The sequence below is a fragment of the Pseudonaja textilis genome, chromosome Z, assembly GCF_049901715.1.
Source record: "Pseudonaja textilis isolate UNSWEBS1 chromosome Z, rPseTex1.2, whole genome shotgun sequence".
Taxonomy (NCBI): domain Eukaryota; kingdom Metazoa; phylum Chordata; class Lepidosauria; order Squamata; family Elapidae; genus Pseudonaja; species Pseudonaja textilis.
Genome location: NC_142008.1, coordinates 8,536,244 through 8,554,734, shown reverse-complemented (window position 1 = coordinate 8,554,734; position 18,491 = coordinate 8,536,244). Strand labels below are relative to the sequence as shown.

Below are 18,491 nucleotides of genomic sequence, written 5' to 3'. Positions count from 1 at the left end.
TAACCTGGAAATAGGGAGAAACTTTCTGACAGTGAGAACAATCAGCCAATGGAACAGAAGTTGCCCTCAGAAGTTGTGGGAGCACCATCACTTGAGACTTTCAAGAAGAGATTGGACTGCCACTTATCAGAAATGGTGTAGGGTCTCCTGCTTGGGTGGGGGGTTGGACTAGATGACCTACAAGGTCCCTTCCAACTCTGATTATCTGTTAAATCTGTTAGAAGGCCTCCAAGGTTCCTTCCAACTCTGTTATTCTGTTCTTTGTATATGATTCTTTGAATTGTTGTCCCTAAATAGCCTATTTCATGTTCACACTTACTTGCTTTAAAATTCTTGTAATTCAAGGGATTTTCCTTTTAATGTAAAAAGAGCAGCATTTAAGATATGGTTCTGCTGCATTCATAAGAAAAAATGTTTAACATATTTTTACCAACACATATCCAATCTTTACTGCAGAATTCTTTCACACACAGCTAATTCAGTGAATCAGCAATTATTCCTCTCGTCCTTCCAAGTGTCAAAATTAATTTGGCTACCCTTGGTAATAAAATGGTTTCAAATGCCATCTTTAATCAGCAAGTAAGGATGCTTTCCTCCAATAGAGACAACCTGTCATGAAAGGTCACCAAAAAGTGACAGAAAGGAAATTACGTTTGGAATTTCAACTAAAATATTAATTTCTATTTTAAGTGTTTTCTCAATTTACGTCTACATGTTAAAGTAAAAGTTGTAACCACTCAATGGAATTCCATTTCTATACCCATAATTCTTATTAAGAGCAATCAGTCCTGAAAGAAAGTAATATTTATTACGCCACTTTTACTACATTTTTCACTAATAGACAACAATTATTGCAGATCGCTTAACTGCTCCAGCTAACAATGGCTTTTTGCAGGAAAAAAAAACTTGAATAGGAACTGCAAAACTTGCATATTTGCAAGCTACTAATGAGATATCACCAGGTTATTTTTATTGCTACAGTATTTTGATACCATTATTTATGAAAGCAAAGAAACAAGCTATCAAATAAATAATCAGTATTTCCAAACATTTTTAAAGATACTTCCATATAGACTTGCTAATCTTGTATCTTTCAGTCAAGAGGTTGAAAATTAAAAAAGGAATTTTGCCCAATAAAAGCTAAGCACAATAAATTTTGCCCCTATAGTTTCTTAAAAATCACCTGAGACAGATTTTTTTCCCCGCAGCTGAATCTATACTCTCCAAATGTTCCATTATCAAAGCAACCCACTATAAATTATCAATCTTTCCAGGCTTAACCCAAAGTGGTTGTCTGTAGGCAAATAACAATAAACATACCACTCTGGTTTGCTCGTTTCATTTCTGGTTCCTTGAATCTCCCCAGATTTGTGCACTCGCTACAGAACTAACTACTAGAAAAACACTGAAAAGTTTTAGGGAGAATTTCCCTTCAGGCGTTCCTTCCCCTTCAGCAAGTTACCAAATCTTTCACTCCTCCCCTCACTTAATGCTCCAGATTCCATCACCCTAATGGATTTAGAATTGCCTATGAGGTCCCTCTGATATATAACATCTAGTTCTCAGCTTACAACCATCCCATTTAGGAGTCATTCAAACTTTCAACGCACTGAAAAAAAGTGGCTTCCAACTGGTCCTCACCCTTACGGCCATCACAGCATATCCATGTGGTGGTCATGTGACCAAAATGTGGATGCTTGGCAACTGGCATCTATTTAGGATGGTTGCCGACTGCCATTTATAACCAATCAGTTTCCAACAAGTGAAATCAATGAGAGAAGGCAGATTAATTTAAGGCCCACATTTAACAACCTTAGCAAAAAGGTTATTATTCTGCCTGTCCTGTACAAATACTGTACAAAGGCAGATAGATAAACTCCACAAAACATCCACATGAAGTCTTTTTTATTGGTTCATCAGGCATCCTGTCAACTCACATTTATGATGAGGTTCTTATATCTGATCCTTTGCATATCTGAATTGTGGTGTAGGAAGAGAATAAAGTCTCAACCCCATGATGATTGAAGCAGCCCCATGGTAATGGCTTCAGGCAATAGTGAGGGAGATCTCCCCCGACCTAGGTCAATTTAGTGACCAATCTGGATTACAGATGCGACCACGTGACATGGACTACATTTCCCAGGATACCTTAACTTCATTTACCATGATGCATTCCCTTAAGGGGACAGCTCACAATTCCTAACTAACTATCCCAAATCCCATTAACGCTAAACTGTCTGTACAGCACAGTTATGAAATGGGAATGATTTAACCACCCTGCTTAGTCATGGAAATTCTGGCCCAATTATACCTGTAAATCAAGGATTATCTGTAAATTACAACTCCCAACAATTCTAACCACATAAAATCTGGAAAAAAAGAAATGTGGGGATATTGATGGGAGGGGGAGGCAGGTTGGAGGATTGCCCCACTGAGCAAAGCCCAACAACTTTTGCTATTTCATAGGTAGCGTTTGATGTCGTATGGCTCAATAATCCCCAGCAATGGGTAGTTCAGATATACTGAATATGAAAGATGTTTCAAACTGGTAGTCCCAAAGATAGTTTTTCAAGAGACAACTGGACTTTCTGAGTTTTTTTCTTCTTCTTTGGAAATGTTTCTTTGGAAGTGAAACATTTTCAAGAAAAAAAGAAGAAGCGAAAAGTCTTCAAAAGAAAACCTAGAAAGTCCAGTTGCCTCTTGAAAAACCAGTTTTGGGACAACCACGACAACTGAGAATCTCCATAGACATTCAAACTGGTAGCTTCGTTTAGTCCGTGTGAAATATATGGTTTATTCTAAAATTGTTTTTGTTATTTATTATTTACTATTAATTATTTTTATTACTTCTGAATTAAGCTAAAGACGAGAGGCACATATAGTCATGTGAAAAAGTACACCCTCTTTGGTTTTACATATCAGGACATACTAAAATTCTTCTCATCTTTAGTTCTTAAAAAGAGGTAAAGATAACCAAGGGTGGGATTCAAATTTTGTAACTGGTTCTGTGGGCGTGGCTAGGTGGCCATGGTCATGTGACTGGGTGGGCATGGCTTCTTTTTCTTTTTGGCAACTCCCCCATTTTTGGGCCTTCTAGGCCTCATGGAAGCCTCCTGGGAAGGGCATTTTTGCTCCCGGGAAGCTGTGCCCCCCTCCATTTTTTGCATTCCTGGGCCTCAGGGAAGCCTCCTGGACAAAGCAGTAAGTAAGCGAGGGGAATCCCGGCACAGCTGATCATAGGAACAGCTGATCATCGGAGGGAGGGGAAGAAATACCTTAAGGAGTGACTGGGTGGAGAAGAACGCAATCAGCGATGTCGAGCATGCACGCAATGTTGCGCGTGCACGATAAGGACTGACTGGGAGGGGAGGAGCGGGCTGAGAGGGCCAGGGCCAGCCGGAGGCACTATTTGCCAATTCTCTGAACTGCGCAAAGTCATAGCAACTGGTTCTACACAACTGGTCCAAACCGGTACAATCCCACCCCTGAAGATAACCTCAGATGAACAACACACGATGTCATCATTTCATGTAATTCATAGACCTGCTCTGTCAATCTGTAAAATAGCAGAATTTCTTCAAGAGGCTTTCAACTCACAAAACATGAAATATCTACATTACTTGTATACGAGGTATCAGACCAGACAATGAATATGGCCTTGTCTCTAATATGAAAGAAGAAACGTACTCCTGCAATAGTTTTACAGCAACATGTTCTGTTAGAAAAGTATAATGTATCTTCATATTGAACTTGTAACACGGGACACTTCAAAAGAAGTCCTGTTTGTGTATAGTTTCACAAGATGTCATGCTGAGACTCTAAATAATTCATTACTAAACCTGCCTGATTCCACCTTTCTATGACATCAATCTTAGATTTCTTTCAACAGTAGCATCCTTAATTAGCCAGTCCTTACAGAAAAGCAGATTTGACCTGAAGCTGAGCAGACGTTGTGTGACACCTTAACATGTTTGTTCTCATATTAGAAAGGACAAGACCTATCTAAATTTACCGGTTTATATTATTTTACACATACAACACCGCCACAAAATCTTTAACAACTTCCCATCCTGAATAAATACAGATAGTCCTGAAGTTACAATGGCAATTGAGACCAAAATTGCAGTTGTTACTCGATGCGGTGGTAAAGCACATCACAGGTACACACTGCTTAGCAAGAACAATCCTAGCAATACAGGTTGTTGTTGTAAGCCCAATGTTTACAGCTTGCTAAGTGGGAAGCTGTGAGGGTTCGAGGTAAGCAGCATGGGGACAGTCATACACCAAGAGGGAGGGCCGGTGCAAGACAAGGCATGATCAGGAAATGGCTAACATCAGCCACAGGGGGTTCCGGGGGTAGAAGCAGCAGGAGAGACTAAATGGAACTACTTGTGACATTCCCGGCTGACTTTCTCATTGATTTTGCTTGTGGAAAGCCGGCAGTGAAGGTCACCGTTTACATCATCGTGCCTCCCTGCAACATCATAAATGCCAGCTGGTCGCTAGAGCAGGGGTTGCCAACCTTCTGGACCTCAGGGACCACCAAACGCATACTTTTACATCCCGCAGACCAATAATATGAATGTTGACTGAAGGTGGCTTGCTGATATTGGTGGGAAAGTCGGTCCCATATTCCAGAGCTGCAGTAGTCACAGGACTGGCCCGTTGGTCATCCCAGAGCAGCTGCTCCTCCACCCGGGTGCACCGGCCTGCCATGGACTGGAGGAGCTGCTCCGGGATGACCAGATGGCCAGTCCTGTGACTACTGCAGCTCTGGAATAGGGGACCGACTTTTCCACCAATATCAGCAAGCCACCCTGGGGCGGATTTCTCTCTCCTGCCATTGGTCTTCCCTTCCATTTCCAGCTCACACAGCTCTACTCAAGATAAGGTTTCTGCTTGGCCAAAGAGTGGGGGCTAGCAGGTGGGAAGGCCATGTGGGCAGCGCAGCCTTGTGTTCCCACACAGCCTGGATTAACTGCTTTGGGGGGAACATTTCTCTGCGAACCACCGAAATTTTCTCACAGACCACCAGTGGTCCCCAGCCCACTGGTTGGCAACCACTGCATTATAGCACCTGTATCACAATGATGGTGTGATAGCTGGAATATAGCTGAACACCAACTGTTCTTCCATTTTTCTCAACTCTGCCATAACTTAAGCACCTTAATGGTCACTGAATATACATATGCCAAGGAAAACTCTCTGTACACATTATAAAAATGCTCTTGAACTGCAATATATATATATATACACACACACACACCCATACCCACACACACAAACTTATCAGCCTCACTGCTTATAATTCACACCTTCACCAGTTATTTATATTTTTATTATTCCTCTGTTGTTATTGTAACCAAACAAATATCTAGTTTTCTTAACCATTCATCTAAAGTCTTACCCAAAGTTTCTGGAATGTTTCTTCGTTCCCTTGTTATATCTGATAGCCTAATAATTGTTCCTTCTTTACGTTCAGTTTTGAACCGTAATCGACCAGATTCTTCATTATCTTCCTCCTCTTCATCTGATTCTTCTTTGATCTCTTCTTGAAACTCCAGATTTTCAATAACTGCCTGTAACAGAGGAGGAAAGAATCAAATGCTGATCTTACATATTTACAAGGTTTGCAATCAAAAAAACTATAAATTAGCGTGCATCAAGTATCAGCTGTCTATACATATCTAAGCAACTCTAAGTCAAGATCTTTGAATGTTAATTTCACCATGCAATAATAAACCACAGGTCTTTCTTAAAAATCACATACTGTTCAATATTATAGCACTATGTGAAATTTAATTGATTTCACTATGGGGAATATAAAAAGGGTGATTTTTTAAAAAGAATGCAAAAAATTAATCCATGTTCAAATCCGGCTGATAGTAATTATGGCTAAACCACTTTACAAAACTGTGCAATTTTAGGACAGGCAAGGAAAGAGAAAAATGGCATCAAAATTGATCTTGGGAATCAAAAGGTTTTACTCATAAGAGCTAATACTCTGAAATACCCTTATAGAAATAACATTCATAGTAGCCATATATCTAGAGCAGTGGATTTCACTGCGGAGCTACAGGCAAAACTACAATCTTTGTATCTTGTCTATGGAGATCTCACTCATCCAGACCATGGTTTTCCCAAAGGTGCTTTTTTTCCAAAAGGCAACTGGATTTTTTTTTGTTCCTTGAAGATGTTTCGCTTCTCATCCAGGAAGCGCCTTCACTTCAGAACATACATTATCTTGTCTGTAAGTTTTTGAAATATATCTCTTTAATCACTGTCATGGAAGTCTATACTAAACTAAAGATCAGTGTTTCATGTCAAGATAGGAGAATGCTGCATTTCTTATTATGAGTTCAGGAGGACGAATACCAGGTTGCAATATTGAAAAATAACTTGGGGAAGTCTACGTAGTGTAAGAATTTTTCCAGGCTAAAAATGTATAAAAGGAGAATGCTGCATTAAAACTGAATGGCTGTTTCTTTGCCGTGTTAGCAATGTTCATTGAAATTAAGTGGAAAAATTAAGGAATGTCAGCCTTCCCAGGCAGAACAGGCAGGAAACATGACCAGGTGAATTAATACTACTTTATTGTAAGGTAGAGCCTGAAAATACAAATGTCCCACCATCTCTTTTATAGTCTGAGAGGTTAGGAGAGGCTCTTTCCCTGTCCATTATGCAGTTGCAGGCTGATACCCCATCTGACCCTTCCTGAGGCAGTGTCTCTTCCCTTCTCCCCCCATCTCTCAAGACTTTTCCCATATACCATTACAGTTAATGTATTCAGGACCACAGCTACAATTCTTAAAGGAAGTTTGGAAATCTTTCACACTGCTTACTTTCTGTAACTGAATAACCTCCCGCAAAGCATAACAAAAGAGTAAACAAGTTAATAAAATTATTGGATGTGTAATAGAAATAACATTTGAGTGGAAGACAATTATATCATTTATAACTGGATGACTTTGGCAAAATTCCTCTGTGTGGTGAAAGCCATAAAATGGTATTTTACAGTTTGCATGGTATAGTGTTTGGGTATTTGTAGGCTACATTTCTTCAATTATTGAAATTAATCTGTTAGGAATGATTGAAACAAGAAAAAAAAAATCAGTGCTATGTATTAGTTATGGTGCCTGTAAGATATTTTTTCAAACCTTACAATTCTACATTTAATCTACACAGCACAGTGTTTTTAGTTGTAGGAAGTGCTTCAATATACTTAAAAGAAGAAAATCATAGAATTTAAATACCAAGTAAACTAACTAGGATTCTAAGGAATACACTAACTTGGATGATGAGCCCTTATTTTAAGGTGATAGAGGAAAAAAAATGAACTGCCTGTCAAACAATCCTGCTAAAGCTCCCACTCCTGGCTTCAAAAGAAACTGAGGATGAGGAAAACCTTAAATCCAAATATAATCCCTTCCCTCAAATACAGGCAGTGAAAGCTAAGAGTGGCAGCTAGCCTCTTGTAGAAGAAGAAAATAAAATAAATGCATCACAGAAAAATAAACTTATTGCTCAGGTAGTAACTGGTATTCTCATGGACGGCTGCCTTAAGTCACTCTAAATTTCTTGTCTCTATCTTCTAGCAAGGCATCTGTTCATCCGCCAGTTTTGAAATGTCAAGGATCAGAATTCTTTTGGAATGGAGCATACGGTATACAGCACATATTAAATATCTGGCCAAGATTCAAGTTTCATCACTAGCTTCTAAGACTGTTTTTCCTTTGATGCAACGGGGAAGGAAATCAAATTGAACAGGGAATGAGAAGTCTCAAGAGAAAACTGTAGAAGACTGGCTCACTAAAATGTCACTCAAGCACAACTGAGCTGTTGTTATTTGTGGTTTTGGTGTTGTTGTTTTTTACATCTACTTGCTAGCAAATGCAGATGAATGAAACTGTTTCAACTACATATAAGGAATGCTAGAAAAAGGTGACATTGTTCCCACAAAGAACAAAGTGAAAAATGATCAAGGATTTTATATCAAACAGAAGATACTTCAATGCAGAACAGTTAGTTCTGGTATAATGCTAAGCAGTTTTTAATTTCTGGTCACAGAGATTAAAGAAGGGAGAAAGTACTGTGCATTTCCTTCTTGTCCCAAAAATACTGCTACAGAGGGGGTTAAAGAAATTCAGATATGATACGAAACGAAAAGGAAATATTTGGCTGATGACTGGAGTGGACTTTGTAACTCCAACGCTATTTGTAAGGGCTGCCAAAAATGAGAAACAAAAGGAGAAGCAGTTGTGACACAAGAAGCCTGTATACCGCTTGCCTTCATATCTCATGTTTTTCCCTGAAAATGAGCCTTCAGGAATGTTGATCATCCTAGTATATAACTCTGCTAAAAGTTAGCATAGGGTTATAATTTCTCTTTATAGCTACTTTCCAGTAGGAACATTGAGAAAAGCAATGTCAAAGATAAATACCAAACTAAAAATTCTATCTAAAATTTGATTTTTTAATGTTCCAGCTTTTCTGCAGTACCTCTTCTGACTCATTTGGAGGTGACTGGGTATCAGCAACCTCTTTTAACTCTTCTTCAGCTACATATTCTTGTTGTTCAATTACTTGTTCTCCACTACAAGATTGTACATAATCTTCATCCTGAAAGAAATGTACAAGGAAGCCTTTCTTTTAAACTAATTTTAGTTTCTAAATATATCACTGCTTATTTATTCAGAAGTGGCTGGTATAAATGCAATCTTCTCAACTTGTTTGCCTGATTATCTGACTGGAAAAAAGTCACAAACTTCCATACTTCTGTACGTTTTCTATCTCCAGCATCTTAAATCTACCTTAAATATAAAGCTGATTTGTGGAGATTAGTTTTTTATCTGTGAATTAGGATTTAAATGGTGAATGGTGCTTAAGAGAAATTATAATACTAACCATGACAACAACTTTATACCTTGTTGAAACTTAAACTTTAAAGGATGAGAAGTTGGAATCTACATGATTATAAAAAGGTTATGAAGGGTGAAATATAACACTACTTTCATATAGGTTAAACCAAAATCATATTTAAAATCATATCCATACGAGGTAGCTATTTACTTTTTGTATCAATAATTTAGAAGATGAAATCTCTTGAAATTTAAAACATAACATCAGCATTACTATAATTATTAGTTTTTAAAACATGCAAGCTAGGAAAAAATTACATCTATTTACTTAAACCATATATACCTTATATTCCATAAAATGAAAATTAATTGCTTCCAGGCAGCTTACATAGCACATTGATGTAATGGTTCACATTAATTCCTTTAAAATGTAGGATTTCATATTTTAATTAAATAATCAATTAATTTGAGAGTAATACAATACCTTTATTTTCCATGAAATGTACTTTCCCATTAATTATTTATGTCTTATGAATCTAAGAACCACGTACAGCATTATGCGATTTAGGCTTTAAACCAAAGATAAAGGACCGATAAATCCATTTACATTCGCTAGATTTTTAAAATTGAGAAATACTTCTAAAAAATGGCAATAAACCTGTTCTCATTTCAACTCGGAGCAATGTACACAGAAAACATAGAAACTGAAACAAATTATATATGTGACATGTTCTAAAGCAACCTCAAATCTCTTTATTCAGGTTTAGACAGTTCTCAATTACAAAAAAAGGGGAGGGTGTAAATGAGTGAGCAGAACATCAATCACTTTGGAATATTAGCACCTTAAAGATGTCTTTAGCAGGTCAATAATCTTTTCACCTTCGAAGGACTTTATCAGATCTTGTCTAAAGCCTGGATAAAAGCTTTTGCATTAAGTACTTCTAACAATTGGCACTGCGTCTCCACCACACAAAGCTGTTTTCTTCCTTAAGGATACAATCTTCACGATCATGATTCTCAACTGCCTTCCAGAATGACAAAAGAGCATTACCTGCAGCCAAACAAGCTGTCAACACAAACTTTGTCACAGCCTAGATAAAGAAACTGGCAGACAGTGATAATAGGTCTAATTTTGCTCTGGTCCCAAGGGAGGTAAACAGGTTTCAAATCAGTCTAAAAACTTAAGCATATGTAGCAATGTTATCTCAAAAACTAAAGTAGGAGGAAAAAAACTCACCGGAAATTCATCTAGAGGTTCATTGATTTCAAGATCCAGCACTTCATCATTATAATTGTCTTCTTCACCCTGATCTTCACCATAGCCTATTTGGTCTTCTGTCAACTCAGTCTCTTGGCCTTCATACTGTCCTTCTGAATACTCCTCTGCATATTCTTCAGGAACATCTGATTTGTCATAACCAATTTCATCTTCCCCTTGTTCATATTCTAAGTTTTGTTCAATAGATATTTCATTAGCATTCTCAGTGAGCTCAAAGGATGTCACCACGTTAGTGGTAGCAGTAAGACTCACAGTGACATCTTGAGAACTAAAATATAGCAAAAAAAGGGGTTTTAGTTTAAATCAGAACATTAATACAGTGCATGAATTTTGCATAGAATGCAACAATATCCACCACATTAAGTAAAAATAATTGATGCATCAATTTGATTTCATGCCATTAACTCATAACATGCAAATCTATACCACTGTTCCATCAAATGATGGCTATTTGACTAAAGGGATCAAACCAACTATATGTTCTAACAGATTATCCTGGCATAAAGTGTGAGATTACTGAGCAAGTTGCATTCAGTTTTAAATCCCAGGTTAACAAATATACACAGGAGGTCAGCATCTGTTTCCCATTTAGTGCAATATTAGTTATCTATTTTACTAGTTACATTAATATTACTGGGAACCAATGTTTTTGAATTTTAGGGTACTCTAAAGAAATATTTTTAAAAGGGTGTGCTTGAATATACTGCATCATGCTAGAATTTGCATTTAATTCTTATAAGCATCAACAGCAACAAATGTTCAATTTGAATTGTGTCAATAGCTCCTACCTAAATTCTGAGAAGGAATCACAGATGTTCTGATAAAAAAATTCCATAAAACCCTATTAATTCAGCAAATTAAAAAATGTTTTTTGTTCATTAAAATATACCAACTTGTGGTAGATAAAGTAATAATTATGTAAAAGTTTCTTTTTAATATCTCTCCAAAAATGATTTATCAGGGTTTTGTTTATCTGTTTATATCCTGTTTTTTTTTCATTTTTCTCCCCACAACCATCCTGTGAAGTAGGTGGGATGAGAGAGAGATTGGTTCAAAGTCACCAAGTGAGCTGCCATGACCAAAAGTAGAACTAAACTTGGATTTTCCCAATGCCAATTCAAGTTGTCAATCCCAAAAACCACAATATGCAAAAGTCACAGAAATGAATGAATTAGAAGGCAGTGATGCTTTCAAAGTCAGGTCTCAAAGATGCAGCTCTGTCCTGGATGTAAAGACCCAATTCAATCATTATTATATGTGAGCCACTTCAGGGCAAGCTGAGTCCTGAATAAAGAGTTCAGAGTCAGAACTGTTCTGTTGTTATGTGTGATATCAGAAATAGAAATATGATCTAGATATTATATGTGGTTTGCTATATTTTAATTAGTAATTCTGCTTTGCCAAGAAACTTTTAGCAAAGGCAGAATTGATTAAAGATGGTTGTAACTCAATTTTTTCTATGAAACATCATGACTGAATCATTATGCAAATGAGAAAGTGAGAACAATTATTTAGTTTAATGTGTCAAGCAATCTTCTAATAGGACTAATTTCAATCACATTGATCTATATAGATTTTCTGTATGGGTGTACATATTCAGTTTTGCAGAGGCTCATTGGTAGAATGATTTTATTTCCCTCCATCAACAAGAAGATGGGGAAAGATGTGTATTTAAAACAAATAGGAGGGTGAAAAGATAAAATATACCAACAATGTACCTAAGAAATTCAACAGAGCTATTTCATTTTTTTAAGAAAGCCAAATAATTCTACAAATGTCTACAGAGATTCTCAGTCATCCAAGTCATATTGTCCCACAGGTGCTTTTTCCAAAAGGCAACTGGACTTCCTTTGTTTTTCCTTGAAGACATTTTGCTTCTAACCACAGTTAGAACTGAAGAACTTCTTGGATGAGAAGCAAAACATCTTCAAGTAAAAATGAAGAAAGTCCAGTTGCCTTTTTAAAAAAGCACCTCTGGGATAATTGTGCAAGTGTATTCTTAACACAAATGAATAAAACAGCAGTTCTTAATTCAATTTTGCAGTTAAGATTATGTAGCAAACCAGACATCCTATTTCTTCTTGGAAGCATTTAACCAAAATATTATTTTAATCAGTTACACTTAGCAATAATTACATCCCTAATGGTATATATATATTAAAGAAAAGTTATGTAATTATAAACTCACATTAGAATAGCTATTCCTAAGGAATCCCTAGAAGCAATTAAAATTTTGGAGGAGGTTACCACAATTCTGAAAAGAATGCATCTGGGAAATGTGGTCCTATACCACCATTATTTTCTGTTTTAATACCCAGCCAAAAATGAGTTTAATTCTTATATACTTGTCTGAAATGGGTTTCCTGGCTAAGTAGGGGATTGGACTAGATGACCTCCAAGGTCCCTTCCAATTGTTATTCTATTCTATTCTATTCTATTCTATTCTATTCTATTCTATTCTCTACTCATAGATAAAATGATGTTGTAACAAATGATAAAATCATGGTTAATGCCTCAAAGATAATACTTCTTACACCCAACAGCACTTTTTATGTGCTGTTCTAAGGCAGGAATACAAACAAATATTCTGAATGTGCCAATAGAGAAAACAAACAATACTTGGCTCAAATAAGACACAAACCTGTAATGCTGATCCTCTTCATTATCACTTTGCAGAAGATCATCATTCAGTTCTTCATCTGACATATCAGACTGAGTCTAAAATTGGGGGAGGGGAGAAAAATCACTTTTTTGAGCTGGACTTAAGACATAAATGAATATGAATGGTAATAAAAATGAATTGATATAAAATAAATAGGCAACCCTCCAGGATGGCATTTGAATTTCTTTACTGGACCAGCAAGTGACAGATGATTCTAAACCATCAGGAGCTGTATTGATGGACTTCCGGTTGCAAGGCTTCGGCGGCAGCAGGAATCCGCTTCTCTGCTGAGGTACCCCCAATCCAACTGGATTTGGGGGTTGTCGCTGCCCTGAAGGGGCAGTGGAAGACAGAGGAGATCCGGGCAGGGGTCTGGGGATATCCCACCCCCTTTCCCCAGCTGGCTAGACTCCTTTTTCCTGAGGTGGTGGAGCAGCTGTCAGTAATGGCAGCCACAAAGAAATCTTCAACCAGATAAGATTGTGCAGGAGGAAGAGCCAGAAGAAGTTTTCTTGGCTGAACCAGGACATTAAGTTACTTTCAAAACACCCTGAAACCTGACTTTTGGATTGATACATTTGTTTCCAAAAGAATTTGTTACAACAGCGAAAGTGCTGAAGGAAAGTTCACTCCCTTCCTTACGGAGAAAGCAAAGGAGCCCAGAAAAACCTACTTTTTAAAGGTAAAAATAAAGCTCTTCAGTTACAGTGGGAAGGAGAGGACTAAAAAAAAAAATATTTAAAACTTTGTTGGAGGAGACGCCTTGAAGATTATAAGACCATCAATTAACTGTAATATGGCTTTTAAAATACATTTGGGATTTTGCCCCTGGAGGAAAAATTGTAAAGAGAAGAAGAGGAAATAATTTTTATTTGTTTGGATTGTTTGATAACTTTGACATTTGGAAATTACTTTAAGATTGAAAACATCTGAGTTGTTTTTAAAAAATTACAATGGCACTATCTGTGGATGAACTAAAAATGGAATATGAAAAATTAAAAGAAAGACAGCAAAATGGCAAGGATTCCTTGGGAGCTGCCTTCCACTTTTTAGAAATGGCGGTTTCTACGTACCAGCAAATACTTGAGGGAGAAGGAGAAGAAGAAGAAGAAGAAAAGGAAGAAGCCATCTTTAATGGACTAAAAAGTTTGATTAAGAAAGAAAATGGGAAGAGAGGAAGGAAAAATGAGAATTTAAGATTTAATAAAACAACTAAGAAAAAGAAAAATAGGGTGAAAAAAAGGTACAATGTTAGAAAGCAATTGAAAAGAGAATTACAACAGAGAGGGGAAGTTAAAAGGGGGAGGCTGGGGGCAAAAGACCAGACTGGAGAAGAAAGGGAGGAAAAAAGAAAAAAAAAAGCCACGAGGCTAGAACAAGATCTCAAAAAGCAAATTTTTTTTAGAGATAAAGGATAATGGATAGTGCATAATTAAAGAAAGATTCTGCAAGAGTACATAAGATAGTATTGTAGTATTTGCATTTGAAATAGTTTATTGGAATATTTAATAAAATATTAATGTTTAATAATGATAGATTTCAATATTTAATAAAATATTAAGGAGAATGTAAAATGATTAATGTTTAGTTATAGTTTAATTCAAGTTATAGTCTTAATGTTATTATAAACTTAGTATTTTATTTTCTTATTCTAAAATAATGTACTAATCAGAATTAGAACTAGAATGGAAATTATATATTTAACTATGCTATAAGTTTATTATTCTTTTATTTTAAGATCTAATATGTAGAATGTACTATGCAGAATCAGGATGGAAATTATGTATTATTTTAAGTTTTACTTTAGGGGAAGGCGTCACACTTTTAAAGTGATTACAGGAGAAATTTTTTGTTAAAGAGAAGAGATAAATAGATGATTGGAAAAGAACGGACAAAAGATATAAGCATAATGATTTTTGAAATAAGATGAAATAAATAAAACATAATTAAGAGAGTGAAAAGATGGGAGAAGTTATATAGAAAATATAAAAATGGTTAATAAGATATGAATGGTATATAAGGTGAGCATAAATTTGATTTAGGTCTGTTAAAAAAGATGTAACCTGGGGCTAAGCCACTTTTCAAAAGAAGTTTTATGTTTTGTGTTTTGATTAGTTATGTTTGATTGCGAATTAATAAAACCTTGGAGGAATGAAATTAAAGGGAGAGAAATTTGGAAAAGACATGTATAAATGACAATTAAGGAGGTTTTATTTTTTTACGTCTTGTTTTATGTTATGTATTTTGTGTGCTTATGACTGATTGAGAATTACTAAAACTTTGATAGAAAGAAATATAATTGAACAAAAGTGAAGGGAGAAATAATGAGAAATTTGGAAAAGATATATATGTGTAAATGGAAATGTGATAATGTGGAACTATGTTTTAAAAAATAATGCTTTATTTGCCTTGTTAAAATTTATAAGTAATTCTTAGAAAGGAGGTTTTATACTTTTATGTTTTATGTTTTGTTTGTCTTCAAAACTCAATAAAATTTGTTCTTATAAAAAAAAAAGAAGGGAAGGTTGGAGGGAAAAATAGACAGAATGAATAGAACTAAAAAGCAAATACAGTATTAATAATATGAAAGTTAATGGTTTAGCAATATCTTTGTATGTATGGTATATGCGATGCCAAAATGGCAGCATCGTTGTATATTACAGTTGTAAACAATAAAGATATATTTTAAAAAAGAAAAAAAAGGAGCTCTATTGATGTGGGTTTAAGTAATCAAATTGCCATTTTTTTGCACTATAAGACACATTCTTTCCCTCCCAAAAAAGTGGTGGAAATGTCTCTACATTTTACAGAGTGAATATGGGCCAGTTTTTGGCCTGCAGAGTGCTTCTGGATGCCAAGGAGAGAAAAAACAGGACCCATGGAGTCAAAAAACTATTTTTTTCTTCTTTTCCTCCTCTAAACCTAGGTGCGTCTTACAGTCTGAAAAATATGGTATTTTTTAAACTAACAACTGTCTTAAGCATATATTTTAAACAGGCTGATTTTTACCTTTTTGCCAATCAACAAATCTTCTCCTAGTAAGTCATCATCCAATTCACTAGAAAAAAGAAAAGAGATAGTCAGTACTTCAAAACAGTGGAAAAATTTAATCATTTAAGTCAATGTCATTCTATTTTACCCCAAATATACCTGAGGATCTCAGCAATAATGCAGACTAAAATGAGAGTGATTTCATTTTTCAGAAAGTGAGAAACTCCCATTTGTATATTAAAATAAATTATTGGTAGTCCTCAACTTACAACCAGTTAGAACTACCTGGGAGCTACTTAGGATCCAGATTTGAAGTCACAATGGTTGTCCCTCCCCGCAGTCACGTGACCGGACTTTGGGTGCTTTCAACTGAGCCATATTTATGGCTACTTCCAATGTGCTGCAGTCATGTGAACACATCTTACGAGTTTTGTTGATTTATATCTCACCTTTTTTACAAAAAAGGGAAGCAAACATATCCAACACATCTTCCTCATCATATTTTCCCTACAATAACAGCCCTATAGGTTAGGCTGAGTTTTGTCAAACATGGCATTTACATCCAGTTATTGGCAAAAGTGTGCCTACAGGAATGCTATGGTCCACTTAACAACCACCAAGTTTGCTTAATGACCACAGCTTACAACTTCAACATTCATTAACTACTGTTGTAAAAATGGTTGTAAAATTGTATCTTTGATGCAGATGTACCAATGTATATTACAACAGTCATGATTGGCAGGTGCTGTTATGGTCATTGGTCAAGAGCTACTTGTAGAGAATAAAGACAATGCTAGATGTAACTTATAATTCTGGTTTATTCCAAAGGAAAGCAATTTCTGTTTTGAAAGCAGAGTAATTTGCTCTTTAAATAAAAATTTTCTCCCACCAATACTTAATGATGCTAAAGTGTACTAAGATGTACTAAGTTCATAGAAAGGGTCCTCAACTTGAGCAGAATTTAATTCAAAGAGGTGGCCTGTTTTAATTCTTTACCAAATAAGCTAATTTCTACACTATAAACTTTAATGTCACTTTGAATGTACACTAATCGGCATACATTAAAATCGGCATACATGCATTGTTGCGTACAGCTCTCAAAGGGTCATCATCTCCAATATACACTACATAAACATGAAATGACTGGCTGGCTGGCCGGCCGAATGAATGAATATGTATATACCACATATATTATATGACAGAGAGAAACAACACAGTCTAGTTTGGATGTATAGATGGTGACAAAAACGAATCTTGTGAGTTTACCAGATGGACGGCACAGGAAACAAAGCTGTTACAGAATCTGGAAGTCCTGCTAGAAATACTTCAAAACCTCCTCTCCGAAGGGAGCAACAAAAAAATAGTGCTTGGGTCTTGAGCTGCCAACTTTCTGGTCAACAAGCTCAACATCTTAACCATTAAAACTTTAATTAACTCAAATTAAACATGATCTGAATGCAGGACATTTCCACCAGTCCCTTACCATGATTACTCACTAGTTAACACAGAATTAACAAGCATCATGGGCCTCCCTTATAGAGGAAGGACCTTCAGGGAGTCCTCAATATGAGTGGAATGGAACCTGCACATCATAAGTTGTGATAGTCGTAAATCAGAGCATCATACGACCCACCCAATTTTATCGGGGGAGGGTTGCACCAATGGTTAAAGTTCACAATAGTTAAGTGAACTTATTGTTCCCTATGGAATATTGTTGCCAAAAATTGGAAGTAAAAGCGGTAAAAAACTTACATATAGTAACGTGACTGCAAGACCCTGCAAATGGCCATAAATGCAGGCCAGTTTTCAAGTGCCTGAAATGTGATCACATGACTGGGGATGGGTGTCTATGGAGATACTGAGACACACCAGGTCAGTGGTCGCCAACTGGTGGGCCAGGGACCACTGGTGGTTGGCAAGAAAATTTTGGTGGTCCGCAGAGAAATGTCCCTCCCCCAAGCACCCCCGCAAAGCAATTAATCCAGGCTGCACAAGAACACAAGGCTGCACCGCCCACACAGCCTGCCCACCTGCTGGCCTCCACCCTTCAGCTGAGCGTAAACTTTACCTTGAGTAGAGCCACGCGAGCTGGAACTGGAAGGTAAGAGGAATGGCAGGGGAGGGAGATCAACCCCCAGGGTGGCTTGCTGACGTTGGTGGGAAAGTCAGTCCCATATTCTAGAGCTGCAGTAGTCACAGGACTGGCCCTTTGGTCCTCCTGGAGCAGCTCCTCCATGGCAGGCCGGTGCACCCAGTGGGAGGAGCAGATGCTCTGGGATGACCAAAGGGCCAGTCCTGTGACTACTGCAGCTCTGGAGTATGGGACCGACTTTCCCACCAATGTCAGCAAGCCATAGTCAGTCAAAATTCATATTAGTGGTCTGCGGGATTTAAAATTATGAGTTTGGTGGTCCCTGAGGTCCAAAAGCTTGGCGATCCCTGATCCAGGTCATGGTTGTCCCAAGGGTGTTTTTTCAAGAGGCAACTGGAGTTTTTTGTTTTTCTTGAAAGATGTTTTGCTTCAGAAGAAGAGAAAAAGCTTTTTGGATGAGAAGCAAAACGTCTTCAAAGAAAAATAAGAAAGTCCAGTTGTCTCTTGAAAAATCACCTTTGGGAATGGGAGTGGAGGAGCCATTGGAACATGACAGAAGAAACTTCCAAAACAACCTTGGCATAAGATGAAGAATGAATGTGATCCAAC

At 36.8% G+C, this 18,491-nt stretch overlaps 1 protein-coding gene across 1 annotated transcript in view; it reads right to left on the bottom strand.

Moving 5' to 3' along the window:
* Positions 1 to 18,491, bottom strand: part of RBM33 (RNA binding motif protein 33) — a 121,840-nt gene that overhangs the window by 82,829 nt on the left and 20,520 nt on the right. Inside the window, 5 exon segments of the mRNA XM_026718351.2 lie at positions 5,408 to 5,579; positions 8,500 to 8,619; positions 10,096 to 10,405; positions 12,779 to 12,855; positions 15,809 to 15,857. Coding sequence (XP_026574136.2) covers positions 5,408 to 5,579; positions 8,500 to 8,619; positions 10,096 to 10,405; positions 12,779 to 12,855; positions 15,809 to 15,857 — 728 coding nt within the window.